General features: G+C 35.2%; 1 protein-coding gene across 1 annotated transcript in view; it reads right to left on the bottom strand.

Annotated features, from left to right (window-relative positions):
• Positions 1 to 15,665, bottom strand: part of gbe1b (glucan (1,4-alpha-), branching enzyme 1b) — a 239,455-nt gene that overhangs the window by 149,916 nt on the left and 73,874 nt on the right. Inside the window, exon 6 of the mRNA XM_056473198.1 lies at positions 7,367 to 7,457. Coding sequence (XP_056329173.1) covers positions 7,367 to 7,457 — 91 coding nt within the window. The remainder of the gene's footprint in view (positions 1 to 7,366; positions 7,458 to 15,665) is intronic.

Raw genomic sequence — 15,665 nt, 5'->3', positions numbered from 1 at the left:
TATCAGAGACGGACTGTCTTATTCTGGGGTTAACCTCAACTCCTGCAGCAGTTTGGTCTTTAAGGGCAATTCTTTCAAAAATGTCTTTCAGTTTTGCAAAGCACATGATGCACTGGTGGGTTTTCTAAATAGAGCAGGGCTTCTGGATGCAGTTTTCATTTCAACACACTAAGACTGTGCTTTTCTTGGCTTTTTTTTTTTTTGAGAAATATCTTCATATACACACTTATTTGGCACAACCTAAGATCTCTGTTCATTTGCAATGTCCCTGCCTAATAAATAAAAAAAAAAATAAATAAATAAATAAAAACTAAATAAAATACATTGAAATAAAATAAAATGAAGTAAAATAAAAGTAAAGTAAAATGAATAAAATAAAGTGAAATAAAGAAATAAATTAAAGTAAAATAAAAGTAAAAAAGTAAAGTGAAATAAAAATAAAGTAAAAAGTAAAATAAATAATTCAAATTAAGTAAAATAAAGTAAAATAGAGTAAATTAAATAAAGTAAAATAATTTAAAATAAAGTGAAATAAACAAAAAATAAATAAAGTAAAATAAAGTAAAATGAAAAAGTAAAATAAAATAAATTAATTAATTAAAACGTAAAATAAAATTCTAATGAAGTAAAATAAAGTAAAATAGAGTAAAGAATCAAGTAAAATAAAATAAAAAATAAAGTAAAATAAAATAAAGTAAAAAGTAAAGTAAAATAAAATAAATTCAAATGACTTATTATAAAGTAAAAGTAAAATAAAATAAAGTAAAATAAAATAAATTCAAATGAAGTAAAATAAAGTAAAATAAAATAAATTCACATGAAGTAAAATTAAAGTAAAAAGTTAAGTAAAATAAAGTAAAACTAAATAAAAATAAAGTAAAATAAAGTAAAAGTAAAATAAAGTAAAGGTAAAAAGTAAAATAAATTAAAATAAGGTAAAATAAAGTAAAAGTTAAAAAAGTTAAATAATAAAAAAGTTAAATAAAAATCACACTGTGCAATTTCTACCATGATTTGGTAGTCGGAGTGAACTTTTGGAAATCCTACAAGATTCCTATAACTCTAGGTTAAAATCTGTGGTTTTTGATCACTGGATTGACATGCTCACTGACAGCCGATTAAAGGTCCCGTGAAATTACAGTTTTTAGATGTTATCATCAGTATGTTCATTTTAAGGATATTTATAAGCAAGTGTGCTCCAAAACAATGACACATTTCACATTTAGAAGACACAAACATCTTTTATTTTGACATCACCTCATACTTCAGTTTTTCATCAAACTTCCAACCAATCAAATATATATTGTTATAGAATCTGACATGCCTCTCCCTTCAAGATGATTCCCATTTGTTTTTGGCTATTCGCTGTTGGCTATATTTTTATAAAGGGGAGGAACTATTTATAGGTCTCGCCCTGTCTTCATGTTGCAGTTGAGATTACATCAAATTTCAAATAAAAAATATATTCAAATATGTACATATTTCAAAGCACATCACCGGAACTTTAATTGCCATTACAGTCACATTTTCCTTCTGATGAAATTATGGTGGTGTCGGAAAACGTTCTACAAAATACAAGCTATGATGAGTATCAAACCAAGGACCAATATAAGCGGTGAACCTGAGTGCTCGTCACTTAACAGAAATAATGTACAGGATTATAGAATATAGAATATAAATTCATGGTGCAGCGGAAAAAGAATGAATATTGTGTATGACTCCATCCATACATCTCTGCAATGACTCAAATAACTTAAAGTCATCTGGAATGGCAAAGAAAGTGTTCTTGCAGGACCCCCAGAGTTCATCAAGACTCTTTGGATTCATCTTCTATGCCTCGTCCTCGTTCATCTTACCCCAGACGTGCTCAATAATGTTCATATCTTGTGACTGGGCTGGTCAATCCTGGAGCACCTTGACCTTCTTTGCTTTCCTGAACTTTGATGTAAAGGCTGAAGTATGAGGAGCGCTATCCTGCTGAAGAATTTACCCTCTCCTTTGGTTTGTAATGTAATGGGCAGCACAAATATCTTGATACCTCAGGCTGTTGATGCTGCCATCCAATCTACAGATCTCTTGCACGCCCCTATACTGAATGTAACCCCAAACCATGATATTCCTTCACGAAACTTGACTTTTCTATGAGAATCTTGGGTCAATGTGGGTTCCAATAGGTCTTCTGCAATATTTGTGATGATTGGGAGGCAGTTTAACCACTTTTCCAAATGATTAACCAGAAGTCAAGTTATTATTTGTTGCTCTCACAACTGGGATTGACAACAAGACTATTGTCAGGTAGTGTACATAAAAAAACTATTCTAGCAACGTTTTAGCTGTTTGTGCAATATCTCGATCTCTATTGGAGGTGTCAGTGTCAGAATGGTCAGAGATGTCCTCAGTAGAGGAATCTTTTTGAACCTGTGCATTTTCAGGCATGTTAGACATTGTGTGGCCGAGTTATAAACCAAACTTCCTTCTGTACTTCTGTCAGCAGGTGGCGCTATGACTGACTCAATATTGGCATGTAGATGCCTTTAGGACAGGAAACTCATTGAACGTGCATTTTCAGGCAGATCGGACACTGTTTGGCTGAGTTATAAACAATTTTCTTTTGCCAGCAGGTGGCGCTATAACTGTAATTGGATATTGGCATTTAGATGTGTTCTGGTCAGGACTCTTATCAAACATGTGAATTTTTGAGGCAGATCGGATCATGCATGCCTGAGTTATAACAACTTCCGGTTTTGTGTCGAAACAAAGTTTATGAGGCTGCCATGGACACGTCCTTCAGGAAAAATCTAGATATTTGCAATTTAACATCGCCAAGGCCTTTAGATGACAAAACCCAATTTTGGTGTTGATCGGATATACTTCCTGGGAGGAGTTCTTTAAAATACAACGTCTGAAAATGGCAAAAACTGCACTTTTTCGGCGCAGAAAGTAAAAAATATCTGACTTCCTGTTGGGTTTGAGACTTCGACTTCAAGAGCCTTTTTTGTATGTATTGGCATGTTTGATGTGTGACAATTTTCGTACGTGCGCGTGAATTGTAGCTCAGGAGATAGTCTGTCAAACGCGCATAGGTGGCGCTGTCGAGTCATTTTCAGGGTCACTTCCGAAATCTATACCAAAATAATTTTTCGCCACTTCTGGGGCGTGTGTTTCCGGGCATGTTTAGACGCTCAAAATCGTGATTCATTCGGGAGAAGAAGAATAACAATAAGAAGAAACGGAGCAATTCCAATAGGACCTATGCATCATTACGGTGCTCGGACCCTAAAAAGAAAAATGCGTTTTGGGTGAAGTCAGAATGTTGACATATTCAGACAAACAGCGCAATTATAGTCCCCTCTTAAATGATCTCCCCATTACCATCTGCATATAACCTCAGATAGTCGTCCACACTACATCTCAGAAAGCCTGTTCTCTCCACAACGGCTGTGTTTTTCGCACACCAGCAGCAGAAATCCGACACATCAGTGAGTCCATCAAGCGCGTCAGCCAATTTGGCGTGTAAAAACAAACAAATATGGCAGTAAATAAAAATCAATCTCAGATCGTTTACACCGTCATGGCCGCCGAACAGAGGTCAAGTCCTCCATTCGGGGTGACGTATCACTCCTCGCAGAACAAACGGGCGAAAGCGACCCGTTTCCATCAGCGCTTCCTCACGTACCTCCTTCATGTAATTGCTCTGCGAAGCTTCATCTGTCCTCCAGCTATCATCATATCGCTTTCCCTCCTGGCAAACGTGACGCGGGGTGACAACAACACCCAGACCTTGCACTTTTTAAACGGCTCGGGGAGATCAATCATGGGTGAAATTACTCTGTATACATTATACTGGCGCTATAGGCTGTCTCCAGCGCTAGCCGACAGAATAAAAGCACATAAATAAAGAATTCCTGCCTGTCTTCCTTTATCTGAGGTCTCTACCTCTCCACAGGATTAACTGCAAATGTGTTTACAGGGAGATTATCGGCCCCGTCAGAGGAGGCTCTCTGTGATTTGGGGCCACAGTTGCTTGAGAGAGTCTTCATGGCGTGCTTGTGTGCCTGCAGCTTTTACTGAGGGGTGTTACACTTATCTCATTTATACGTTTAGAAGATAAACATGAGTAAATTGTACCATTTTGGGATTCCTAGATAGTGGCTTTTTTAATCAGGGTCAACTAGGATTGGGTACCTAGAGCCAATTTGGAGATTTAGGTTCCAATGGATGAGCTGTAGATTGAAATCAAGGGCATATGAGGATGGGAAACACGCTTGAATGTGAAGAAATCAACAGGCGACCTCTTAAATCAGCAACCCGTAAGCTATGGAAGTGTAATTTGCAACTATTATTGGTAATACTTGAAGTGGTGTTAATAAGACTGCCATGACGCCTTTATAATCAAGACATGACACATCATTAACATAAATGAGAGTTTATGCAAGCTTATGACAACTGTCATTAATGCAGAGTAGCGCCATCACAGATGTTTTCACACTGCATGACTATCTGGGGCAGCATTCAATTGCTACTGTGTTTATACAGCAAGATGGATCAGCGACAGGGGGTGTCACACTGCATGACTTTACATTAGGAAGAATCGCTGACAACTTTGTCTCAGTCCACAAACTACGTCTCACAACCAAACACACGCAAGAAGTGACATGAAATCAACGCTAGGTCACGTAGTATATCTTTTGTTATTAATTACATTATGAGAATGAAGCCTTTAGTGGGGTAGAAAATTTACCTATTTTGCTCAACTGGGTTTTGAAGGGAATGAGCAATTTCTACTCAACCTTTTTCTTTTCGACCCATTTGTGATATTGCTCAGATGACAAATAGATCCAAATAGGATCCAAATAGACCGAAAAGAAGCCTTAACTTCTCCCCCAATCTCCAGTTGGCCTGCAGATACACATACTAATGGATGCTATTTTCTCATTGGCTGTAGGTAATCGCTGATATTTTAAACCTATTTCACACGTCATGATTTTGACAGGTTCAGATATTTAGCATGCCAAATATCTGAAAGGTGTCGGGTACTCATCTGCGATTTTCTCAAATTGCATCTTTGATGGTTCACGCTGCGTGATTGATACTCAAGCGAACGAGCACCAAGATGCCTGTGATTTCAGGCATTTGTCGGCAATTTCTCAAAACCTGTCAGCGAGTCAAAATTGGGGCTAAAATCATGCAGTTTGAACTCAGGATAAGTGTCATTAGCTCAGCTGTGTCATTTTAAATGCAAAGGTGACATTGTTTGAAATGTCTTTGTCATGACAGCTTGACAAGCAAATACATTGTAACAGTGTCTTGTCATGACAACTTGACATTACAAAGACAACATAACTTATGACGTAACGTAGACAACGTCATAATCTATCATAAACATGATTGCCATGAGGGCATTACAGACAACGTAACTTGTCATAAATCTGTCATAAACATGATTGTCCTGAGGCCATTACAGACAATGCAACTTGTCATAAATCTTTCATAAACATGATTGTCACGAGGCCATTACAAAGGCAATGGAACTTGTCATAAATCTGTCACAAACATGATTGTCATGAGGCCATTACAAAGACATCGTAACTTGTCATAAATCTGTCATATACATGATTATCATAAAGCCATTACAAAGGCAACATAACTTGTCATAAACCTGGCATAAACATGACTGTCATGAGACCATTACAAAAGACAACGTAACTAAATGTCATAAATCTGTCATAAACATGACTGTCATGAGGCCATTACAAGGACAACATAACTAAACGTCATAAATCTGTCAAACATGATTGTAATGAGGCCATTACAAAGACAACATAACTTGTCAAAAATGTGTCATAAACATGATTGTCATGAGGCCATTATAATTGTGGTGTGAATATTTTTCTGATTTATTTTTTTTTTTTTGTGGAACAAGCTGAATGTAATAAAAATGTCTGATCAAAAGTGTCAATTCTCTGTTATAAAATAGTTAAGTGTCAAATAAAGTCATAACATCGTCATTAATGAACATTTTAATGGAATTAACGAAAGATTTTAATTCAATTTGTACATTGCCATTGTAGTTGAGGTCAAAAATAAATGTTATTGATGCTGCTATAAAATTAATTAAAATTATAATGGCCTCATGACAATTATGACTGATTTATGGCAACATATGTTGTCTTGGTAAAGTCACATTAGCATGACAATGACACTGACAGGTAATGACAGGCATGTCAAACTCAGCCGCTGCCCTACACAGTTTAGTTCCAACTCGGCTTCAACACACTTACTGCATGTGTAGGTTTCAAACAAGCCTGAAGGACTCAATTAGTTTGATCAGGTGTGTTTAATTAGGGTTGGAACTAAATTGTGCAGATCTGCAGCGAGTTTGACACCCCTGGGTTATGATGTATTTAGGTCAAGCTGTTATGAAGACATCTCAAACAAAGTCATCACTGCATTTAAAATGACATAACTGAATGAATGATACAAAAACATGTTGTGTCCAGTCATTATTAAGGTTTCATGACTTATGAACTTATTCCTATTCTTTTCAGAAGTTACCCTAATATTAAACGTGTTTTCTTGTTTAACAAAAAGAGCAGCTGGCACATTTCTTTTTTTTTTTTTTTTGCACTACTTAGGCTATTTAAAATTTTGTGTTTTTGTTTTTAAATGACATTTAGGAATGAAAAGATTGCTGCACATACTGTGTTTCAGTAAAATGGTCTCTGTCCACACTATACCGTGAACAATGCATGATACCTGACCATTTATGCTCACTGCGCATGCATATAAAATAGGCTTGTCAGTGTCTCAATAGAGTTTTGATTGTTTTATTAAAAGAAGAAGAAAAAAAGTTGAAAAAAATGTTACTACTTTTATAGAGTTTAAAGATTGGTTGAATGGGTTTTTTTTTTTCACAGAACAACAACAGAATTTCAAAAGAGATTTGTTCAAAAATATGTTTTTTGTAACCCATAAAAGTGGACTGGGGAAAAAAGTGAGGTATAAATGAACAGTTTTCATTTTATTTATAGCTTCAGATTTTTATTTGCAGCTCCTTTTTATGAGTGAGATGCTTTAAAAGATGCAAAATGCCACAATGTGTCTGTGAAGTGTAAGCTCAAAATACTTCATAGGCCAATTATGCCGGTTTTCCTGTTTTTGTTTTCCCATAAAGATTCCTGTAACTTTATTTTTAGTGTCCTGTATATTTAGCTCTTATCTTTCCTAAAATATCTGACTGTTAGTAGTTGTTTTATATCAACTAACCATATTATAGTATATTTTGCCAACCAAAATGATCATCTAATATGACAAGAGCAAAACTGAAAATGGATTTGAAAATTTTCTAGTTTTTAGCTGTGTTTACCTTGATGCTGCGAAGAAACTCGTGACCTGGTAACCGAAGCTGGCATAGTAGGCATGCTCCATGATGGCCATCAGCTGAATGCAGTTATAACCTATGGATTTGACAGAAAGAGAGCATGGCTGTTAGCAGAGACTTTTCTTAAAATGACAATCAGGAGAAACTTCAGCTCCACAGAAAACAACTTTTTCATCACACAAAGACATCATGCAGCAATCGAGGGATTTGGCAAACTCTTATGGTAACTGTTAATATAATTTAATAATGTTATAATAATAATAACTTTTATTATTATTATTATAATAACGATAAGAAGAAGAAGAAGAAGAAGAAGAAGAAGAAGAAGAAGAAGAAGAAGAAGAACAACAACAACTAGTTACTATTATCATCATTATCATCATCACAACAACAGCAACAATTATTATTATTATTATTATTATTATTATTATTATTATTATATCATCAACAACAACAAACAAACTATTATTATTATTATGATCATCATCATCATCATCATCATCTACAACAACAACAACGATAATAGTTACAACAACAATTATTATCATCATCATCATCATCATCATCATCATCATCATCATCATCATCATGATGTCAATTGCAACAATACTACATTTTTAAAAATAAAGTCACAACATTTAAAAAAAAAAAAAAAATCACATTTATTCAACACAAATAAATAAATAAACAAATAAACACATATCTAATGTTATTTCTCCAAAATAAAGCCAGCACATGTATTTAATATCATGAGCGGGGTGAGCAAACAATGACATCATATTCATTTCATGGGATAAACTATTCTTTTAAAGCAGCTTAAATCTCATAAGAAGCTTAAACCTTTAAATCGTTACCTACAGCAAACTTTTACTTTACTTTTAGCTTCCTTGCAAAATAAGCACGTGGGAGCCCAAAAGTACAAATTCTTCTGCTGCTGCTACTGAATTCATTTAGACCCGATGGCAAGTGTGAGTTGGAAATGCCCACGCAGAGAACGACGGCTTCACATCATTTCCAAACATCTGTTTTTTTTTTTTTGTTTTTTTCATTAACAACAAACAACTACAAGCAGAAAAGCTTACCAAATTCCACACACACCTTGACATTTACCCATTACTCAACACAACTACACCAAATACAGTTGAAGTCAGAATTATTAGTCCCCCTGTACAATTTTGTATCAACTTCTGTTTAGTGGAATGAAGATTTTTTCCAACACATTTCTAAACATAATAGTTTTAATAACTCATTTCTAATAACTGATTTATTTTATCTTTGCCATGATGACAGTAAATAATACTTTACTAGCTTTACTAGACAAATGTTTTTAAGGTTTTAAAAAACATATATAACTACATCTGTGGACAACAGATTGGTCTGTCCAGGTTGGTGTCCTCAGCAGTAAATACATGGAGCACTTTTAAACAAATGTTATTGTAAGGAAAATAATTAAATAATTATGGTATAGTTAAAAATTACATTTTTAAATAAATAGTTTACAGTTTTATTGAGATGGATTGTTGGTGATTGTATGGGTTGTGGCCAGATTGGGTAGCAATACATGAACAATGGAAAATTAAGACCTGTTTTAAAAATATTTAAGACAAACAACACAATATTGCAGTAAATTTAAGATTTTTTAAGGCCTAAAAGTTGGATTTTGAGATTTAAGATCTTTTAAGACGCTGCAGAAACCCTGAACTAGGTTTTTTAGACAAATCATTGTATAATGATGGTTTGTTCTGTACACAGTCGGAAAAACAAAACAAACATTGTAGTAACAAGTAGTGGATGCTGTAGAGGTAGTAGTAGTAGTAGTAGTAGTAGTAGTATGTAGTGGTGGTGGTAGTAGTGGTAGTAGCTGTGACGGTAGCAGTAGTAGTTGTTGGTGGTGTTATTATTATTATTATTATTTATTTATTTTTACAGGCATTATTACAGTCATTACATTATTATTATAGTTATTATTTTCAATTTTTACTTTCATTATTATGATCATTACATTACTATCTTTCTTGTCATTCTATACCACTGTAGAAGCTCTGTCACGAAAACAAATTCCTCGTATGTGTGAACATACCTGGCAATAAAGCTCTTTCTGATTCTGATTTTTCTGATTTACTGATTGGTTTTGTTTTGCTTTATTTCCATCCATATTATTCACTTCAGTCTTTGATATTTATGGATTATATAAATATACTTTCTACTGTTATGCATGTTGTATGTATATATATATTGTATATAATTTAGTTTTTTCTTATTTATGTACTTTGACTTGTCCACCCAGTACCTTTACATGTATGCGCGGGCACGCACGCACGCACGCACGCACGCACGCACGCACGCACGCACGCACACACGCACGCCTGCCTGTATCTGATTGATTTTTCATCTCGGTTCTTTGTTTTTACCTCTCTATTTGTATGTGTTCCAATGTAATTTGTACAGTATACATCTTTTCATAATAATAATAATTTTAAAAAAGGTGGGCTAAGAAGGGGGCTAATAATATTAATCTTAAAATGGTTTTTAAAAAAATTAAAACTGCTTTTATTCTAACCGAAATGAAACAAGACTTTCTCCGGAAAAAAAAAAATGATAGGAAATACTGTAAAAAAATATTTGCTCTGTTAAACATCATTTGGGAAATATTTTAAAAAGAAAAAAAATAAATAAAATTCCCAGAAGGGCGAATAAACTTCAACTGTAATGCAGTTCGCCAACCATCTCCAAAACCAGCAAAACCCTTTCCACGCTTCACCGATAAAAGTCAAATAAAGAAGCTGCTTTGTTAATTAATTTATTGAAATTGAAACAACACACAAAATAACCCAACATCTGAATGACTCATCGGGTCATACGCGAGTCTTCTCCACCTGAATCCAGCACAAAAGCAGTGTTTGGTTCCCCCACGCAGGCACTAGCTGCACTGACACGGCTTTGAAACTGTACGGAAAGACTCAGGAGGGAGATCCAGCCTCGTCTCGTATAGTTTTTTTCTTCCTCTGAGCAGATTGGTTTATTTATTTATCTACCTTCCTCGCTATTTTCCACAGAGAAAGTTTGGGGATTTTTGATGAGGTGTGACAGCGCCAGGGGCTCGTCTCACCGATGATGCGCGAGCGTACACACACACACACAGACACACAGCTCTTTTCCCAGCTTTTTAGATGCCAGAACCACATCTGTCTAGGGAAATGCAAACCGGTTAGCACAAAACAATGAGAACTCCAGGGAACGGCAGACGCGGTGTGATAACACACGGGTTTAGTGCGCGGACATATGCATGAATTATTCTATCATCATGTTTGCTATTGTGAACGGCATTGTAGGATTGCATGTGGGAAGACGGTCATTTTACAGTGTAAACATGCATGCACGCTGACGTCTCCTTGACAGTGTTGGAGTTGGGAAAGTTTTCAATGTCTTTTCAATGTTCAAAAACACCACCAGGTTATTTCTATAAAAAAGTATTGTGTTTACATACAGCGGTCCCATTGTGGCCTTTGTGGCCTCCATTGAGTGCACGTGTACATTGCTCATATAAGCATAAAGCCTGGTTTCTACTCGACTAATTTGGTTGAGTGAGCGCGGCGAATGTTACATCACAGTGTCTGTGGAGGTTCACTTTGGGTGCATGCGACATGAGACTTTTATTTTGAGCGAACAGTTCATGCGGCGATCCGTCTGATTGGAGTTGAATGCGAAACACTTTTAAGAGATTTTGTCTGAAATTGGTACGACTGTACAGACATCTTTATGATCCGTGATCATAGAGATAACCAGATGATCAATAATTCTTGGCTAGAAATTGCAACAGCAGTGGGAAAGGATGAAAGTTTTTGTTAAAATTTTTGGAAAAACCAGAGGGATAAGTTTGTTAAAGCAAAAAGAGGACATGGCAAAAGTGGAGATCCAGGTACACAATATGTTTTTCCACCAGTCATAAGTTTTACTCTGATGTACTGTATATATTACAATTTTGAATTTAAATCAATATAATGGCTATAAAACTATAATGAAGGAACAAATTATTTCTTTGATATCTGGAAAGGAATATTTGAACCCATCAGTTTACAGTATACTGATGTCCTGTTTTTCTAGGCTTTATTGGTGATAATGGACAGGAATGTCGGACCATTAGTGCCTTTTTAGTATTAGTATAGGACAGAAAACTAACCAGACAATAATGTATGGATTGTGGAGCAGGCTAAACCTAAAAAAACATCTGTATTTTTTAGTAAGTGTGCTCTTATTTTTGCTTTTGTTCTTGCCACAATAAAGAAATACATTTGTACAACAACCCATGTCCTGTTGTCATTAATATTTTAATAAACTTTAAAAAGGTAAAACTGTCCGAGATCTGAACAAAAGCAAGTGATGCATCAAAGTTTGATTAAAAAAAATCTTGAATGGTTATAAAAATCTTTATAATCATTAAAATAATTATTCATAATTTTGAATGATATTAATGATATGACGTAGTTCCGGAAACTTTCTACTTCTCCATTTATCCATCTGACTTTTCTTTTGACTGCCCCCTGTCGTTTTAAAGAATATCACAATGGCGAACACGTCAAGTATAAAAGCCTCGATCGTTTCGTAAGGTGCGTGTGCAGTCAGCGGAGGTGGGCAATGCGGCGGCAAGCGAAAGTATAAATCCAGCTTAATGAGCCCGTGTTTCTATGATTTACAGGTTGCACTTTAGTTTACATTACGTGTATTTAAAGTATTTACAGTGAGCTTAAAAGGATAGTTCACCCCCCCCCCCCCCAAAAAATGTAATTCTGTCATCATTTACTCACCCTTTACTCGTTTCAAACCTTTACCGCTTTCCTTCTTTTTAGGTGAGAAGTGACTTATTGAAAGTTGTATTTGTTTTACTTCAGCTAAAATAAAAGCAGTTTGTATTTGTTTAAACCATTTCAAGGTCAATATTATTATTACTTAACCTAGTTTACCTTTAAAATCACGTTTAAGATGACTACTAGTATCTTGAAAAATATCTAGTAAAATATTATGTACTGTCATCATAGCAAAGATTTTAAAAAATCTGTTAGAAATTAGCCATTATTAGCCAAAGATCAGTTAAAAAGCCATTATGTTTAGAAATGTGTTAAAAAATATTTAAATTAAACAGAAATTGGGGAAAATATAATAAAGGCGGCTAATAAGTCTGACTTCAAGTGTATTTGGGCTCCACTTTAACGATCTAAGCTCAAAGTCTAAAGCGCATGGCGCAAAACCATTAATGGCGTATTCAAATCCACTTTTGCTATTTTAAGATTTAGAGAGTTGTGCTTACACTTTCAATATGTTATGGGTGTGTTTTGACCATAAAACCATTCTGTCTCACATCCCATTCCATGTAAGAGCTATTTAGATGGTGGACTTTGTAAATGGAAAAAACTGGACTGTTCACTTGCAAGAAAACAGTTAAACAGACCATCTGCTCGAGGATAAAGAATGAGCCTCCTCCATTCGGCCTCTTTAGGCCCAATCCCAATTCTATTTTTGTACCCCTACCCCTTTCCCTTGGCCCTTAAAACAAAGTGTGAAGTGGAAGGGCTTCAAAATTTACTCTTAAGAAATGGGACAGCACTACAGCACCTGCACACGTCATATGTCATCTCTTGCTTCATATGAGATCAGACGATTGCGACCTCTGTGGTTACTCCTGTTGTGTTATTTTTTGGTATTTATTTTCAGGAAATCACTAAAGGCATATATCATGTTATCATAACGATCTAATGTGACAATAAGATCGTAACTGTACTGTGCATTTACGGGCCATATTCATCTATGTAAACGCACACAAAAACAGCATTATCATTATAGCAGACACTGTAAAAAGGACATTTTTAATTATAATTTTTGTAACATTTTAATCCTTTAATTAGTTTAATACGTAAAGATATTTGTGTATTGCTGTACATCCTGTGTGTATTAAGCAATGTGTAAGTGTTTGGACCAGCATAGGCGCATAACTAACACACTCTGTGCTGGACTTTAGACCTGCTTTAAGTTTGTCAATGGCGCAGTTTCTTTCAATTCCTCAAAACAGCAACGCACCAACAATGAGCCTTAGCACACCTTTATAGACCAGCACACCCATGAGTCCAGAGAGTGGTGCAAATGGATTTGCTATAAAGAAAATGACTTAAAAAAAAAATAATTACAAAAATGTACCGTACACGCCTTGTGCCTTATTGCACCGGGTGTTTGATAGGGCCCTATATGTTTTGAAGGAAGTGGGAAACCCATAACCATTGATTACCTTAGCATTTGGTTTTCCTACAATAAAAGTCAATGATTAAAGAGTTTCAGCTTACTTTTAAAATATTTTTCTGTGTTCAACATGAGAAAGAAAATCTTACAGGTTGGGAACCTCTTAAGGGTTTTATTTTTGACAATTGTTTAACCTATTCGTAACGGTTTCCTGCTTCTGAATCTTAAGGCTCAGGACAAAGTTATATCAAGTTCCTCATTTGAGGGTAAAAAGCTTGCGCACTATAGACTGTTTTCACATTTCCAGGTTTCTCAGTAGCCGAAGGTGTCATGGTTGCATAAACTTACAGCGCAGTGAACCAAAGAGTACAACAAATAATTTACAACCCTATTTGCTGAAATAATAAAAGAAAAACTCCACAATGGTTATCAAGACTTTCAAAAAAAGAGACTGATGAAGGCAGCCAGAGGAGAGAATAACATCAAATTCACTCTCAGCCCTATAGGCGCTGCAATAAAATAACCTAGCTTAAACAGTCATTTGTTTTTTGTAAATTGACACAAAGATGAAAAATATTAAAAAAACTTTAAAAAATTATGATGACCGTTAAACATGGCATAACCGGTCATAACAGTCAATAACACTTTATTTTGATGGTCCATTTGAGTATTAGTAGACTGTCTGCTTAATATCTGTTGATATGGCTACTTCAACAGACATTTAACTCACTATAAGAAACTTTGAAAGTACATGTCAACTTAAACTAACCCTAACCCCAACCTAACAGTCTACTTATAATCTAATGAGAATTAGTTGGCATGTAGATGCAATGTAACTTAAAATCAACAAACAGACCATCAAAATAAAGTGACCTAACAGCCTTGTGAAAATGGTGTGCCTTGCATTCTCAGAATGGAAAAGCACATGTGATATGATCGGCCCCTTGCGATTCACTGTTTTTCAAAACTCCAATATGTTACAAATGTATCCCTAAAAACAACAATGGTAGCTGATAGAGAAAAAACATTCAGAAACATCTGGCAAACAGTCTTCGTGCATCACATCTTTACATTATGTTCTATTTGCTGCGGACAGACAGAATATCGCTGCCAGTGTGCGCAACCTGACAGAAAAGATGTGGCATGATGAGACCAATGGTCCAACTAATTCTAACTCAAAGGTGTTTGAAAGTTCCCCAAAGTTCACTTTGGAGAGCTGTTTTGAACTGCTAAAACAAACTAAAAAAGTAGTATATTTATTGTGTTTAAAATAGCATAATTTCAGTTTGGTTTAAAATACAGTAAACCAGGGCCTTTACATTCAGCTTTAATTACTCTAAGTAGGGATGGGACGTTTTGGGGTTTTCCTTTAAAACTCACTTAATTTTGATGTATTATTTCTGAAAGCAAGACAATGTTTCATTCCTGTCGAGAAAACGCTTCTTGAATTCAGAATTTTTAGACCTCTGGACTAGAAAGAAGACAAAACCTTTGTTCTGCATTCAGTCTGGAATGAGCTCTGAGATGAACATGTCTAGCTTTGTTTGGGACTTTTACATTGGCAAAATAAAAATACAATAAAAATCCACCTACTTGCAAAGCCAAAAATGATTAATTGTGGAAAAGAAATCTCTGTAACAATTACAACATCACAATCTGTAACCCACAGCTCATCTTCTGTACTTGAAAAAGCCCTATGCATCTCCAAAACCAGAGGCTCACTGAAACACAGCTCTCTCCAGCACAGCACTAATGACCACTACACACACACTGTAAACTGAGTGTTGACCCACAGGAAAAGGTTGGATAAGTGTGCAGGTCTGTCAGGTTAAGCACCGGCGCTGCTCGGACACCGGCAGGTACAACATCACCTCTCTATGCGCTAAAAATAACTGTCTGCATCCTTATAAAATAGCACTGTGATGCTACCAATGTTTACTACATATTTAGCACTGATATTACAAGGTATTTTACTGAATGCCATGATACTGTACATTTCTGAAAATGCATAAAAAAGTATTAAGCACTTTAAAGAGCTCCTATTGATGGAGTTCAT

Source organism: Danio aesculapii, chromosome 15, assembly GCF_903798145.1.
Source record: "Danio aesculapii chromosome 15, fDanAes4.1, whole genome shotgun sequence".
Taxonomy (NCBI): domain Eukaryota; kingdom Metazoa; phylum Chordata; class Actinopteri; order Cypriniformes; family Danionidae; genus Danio; species Danio aesculapii.
Note: the sequence above shows the minus strand (reverse complement) of the source record. Positions and strands in the feature narration are given on the sequence as shown.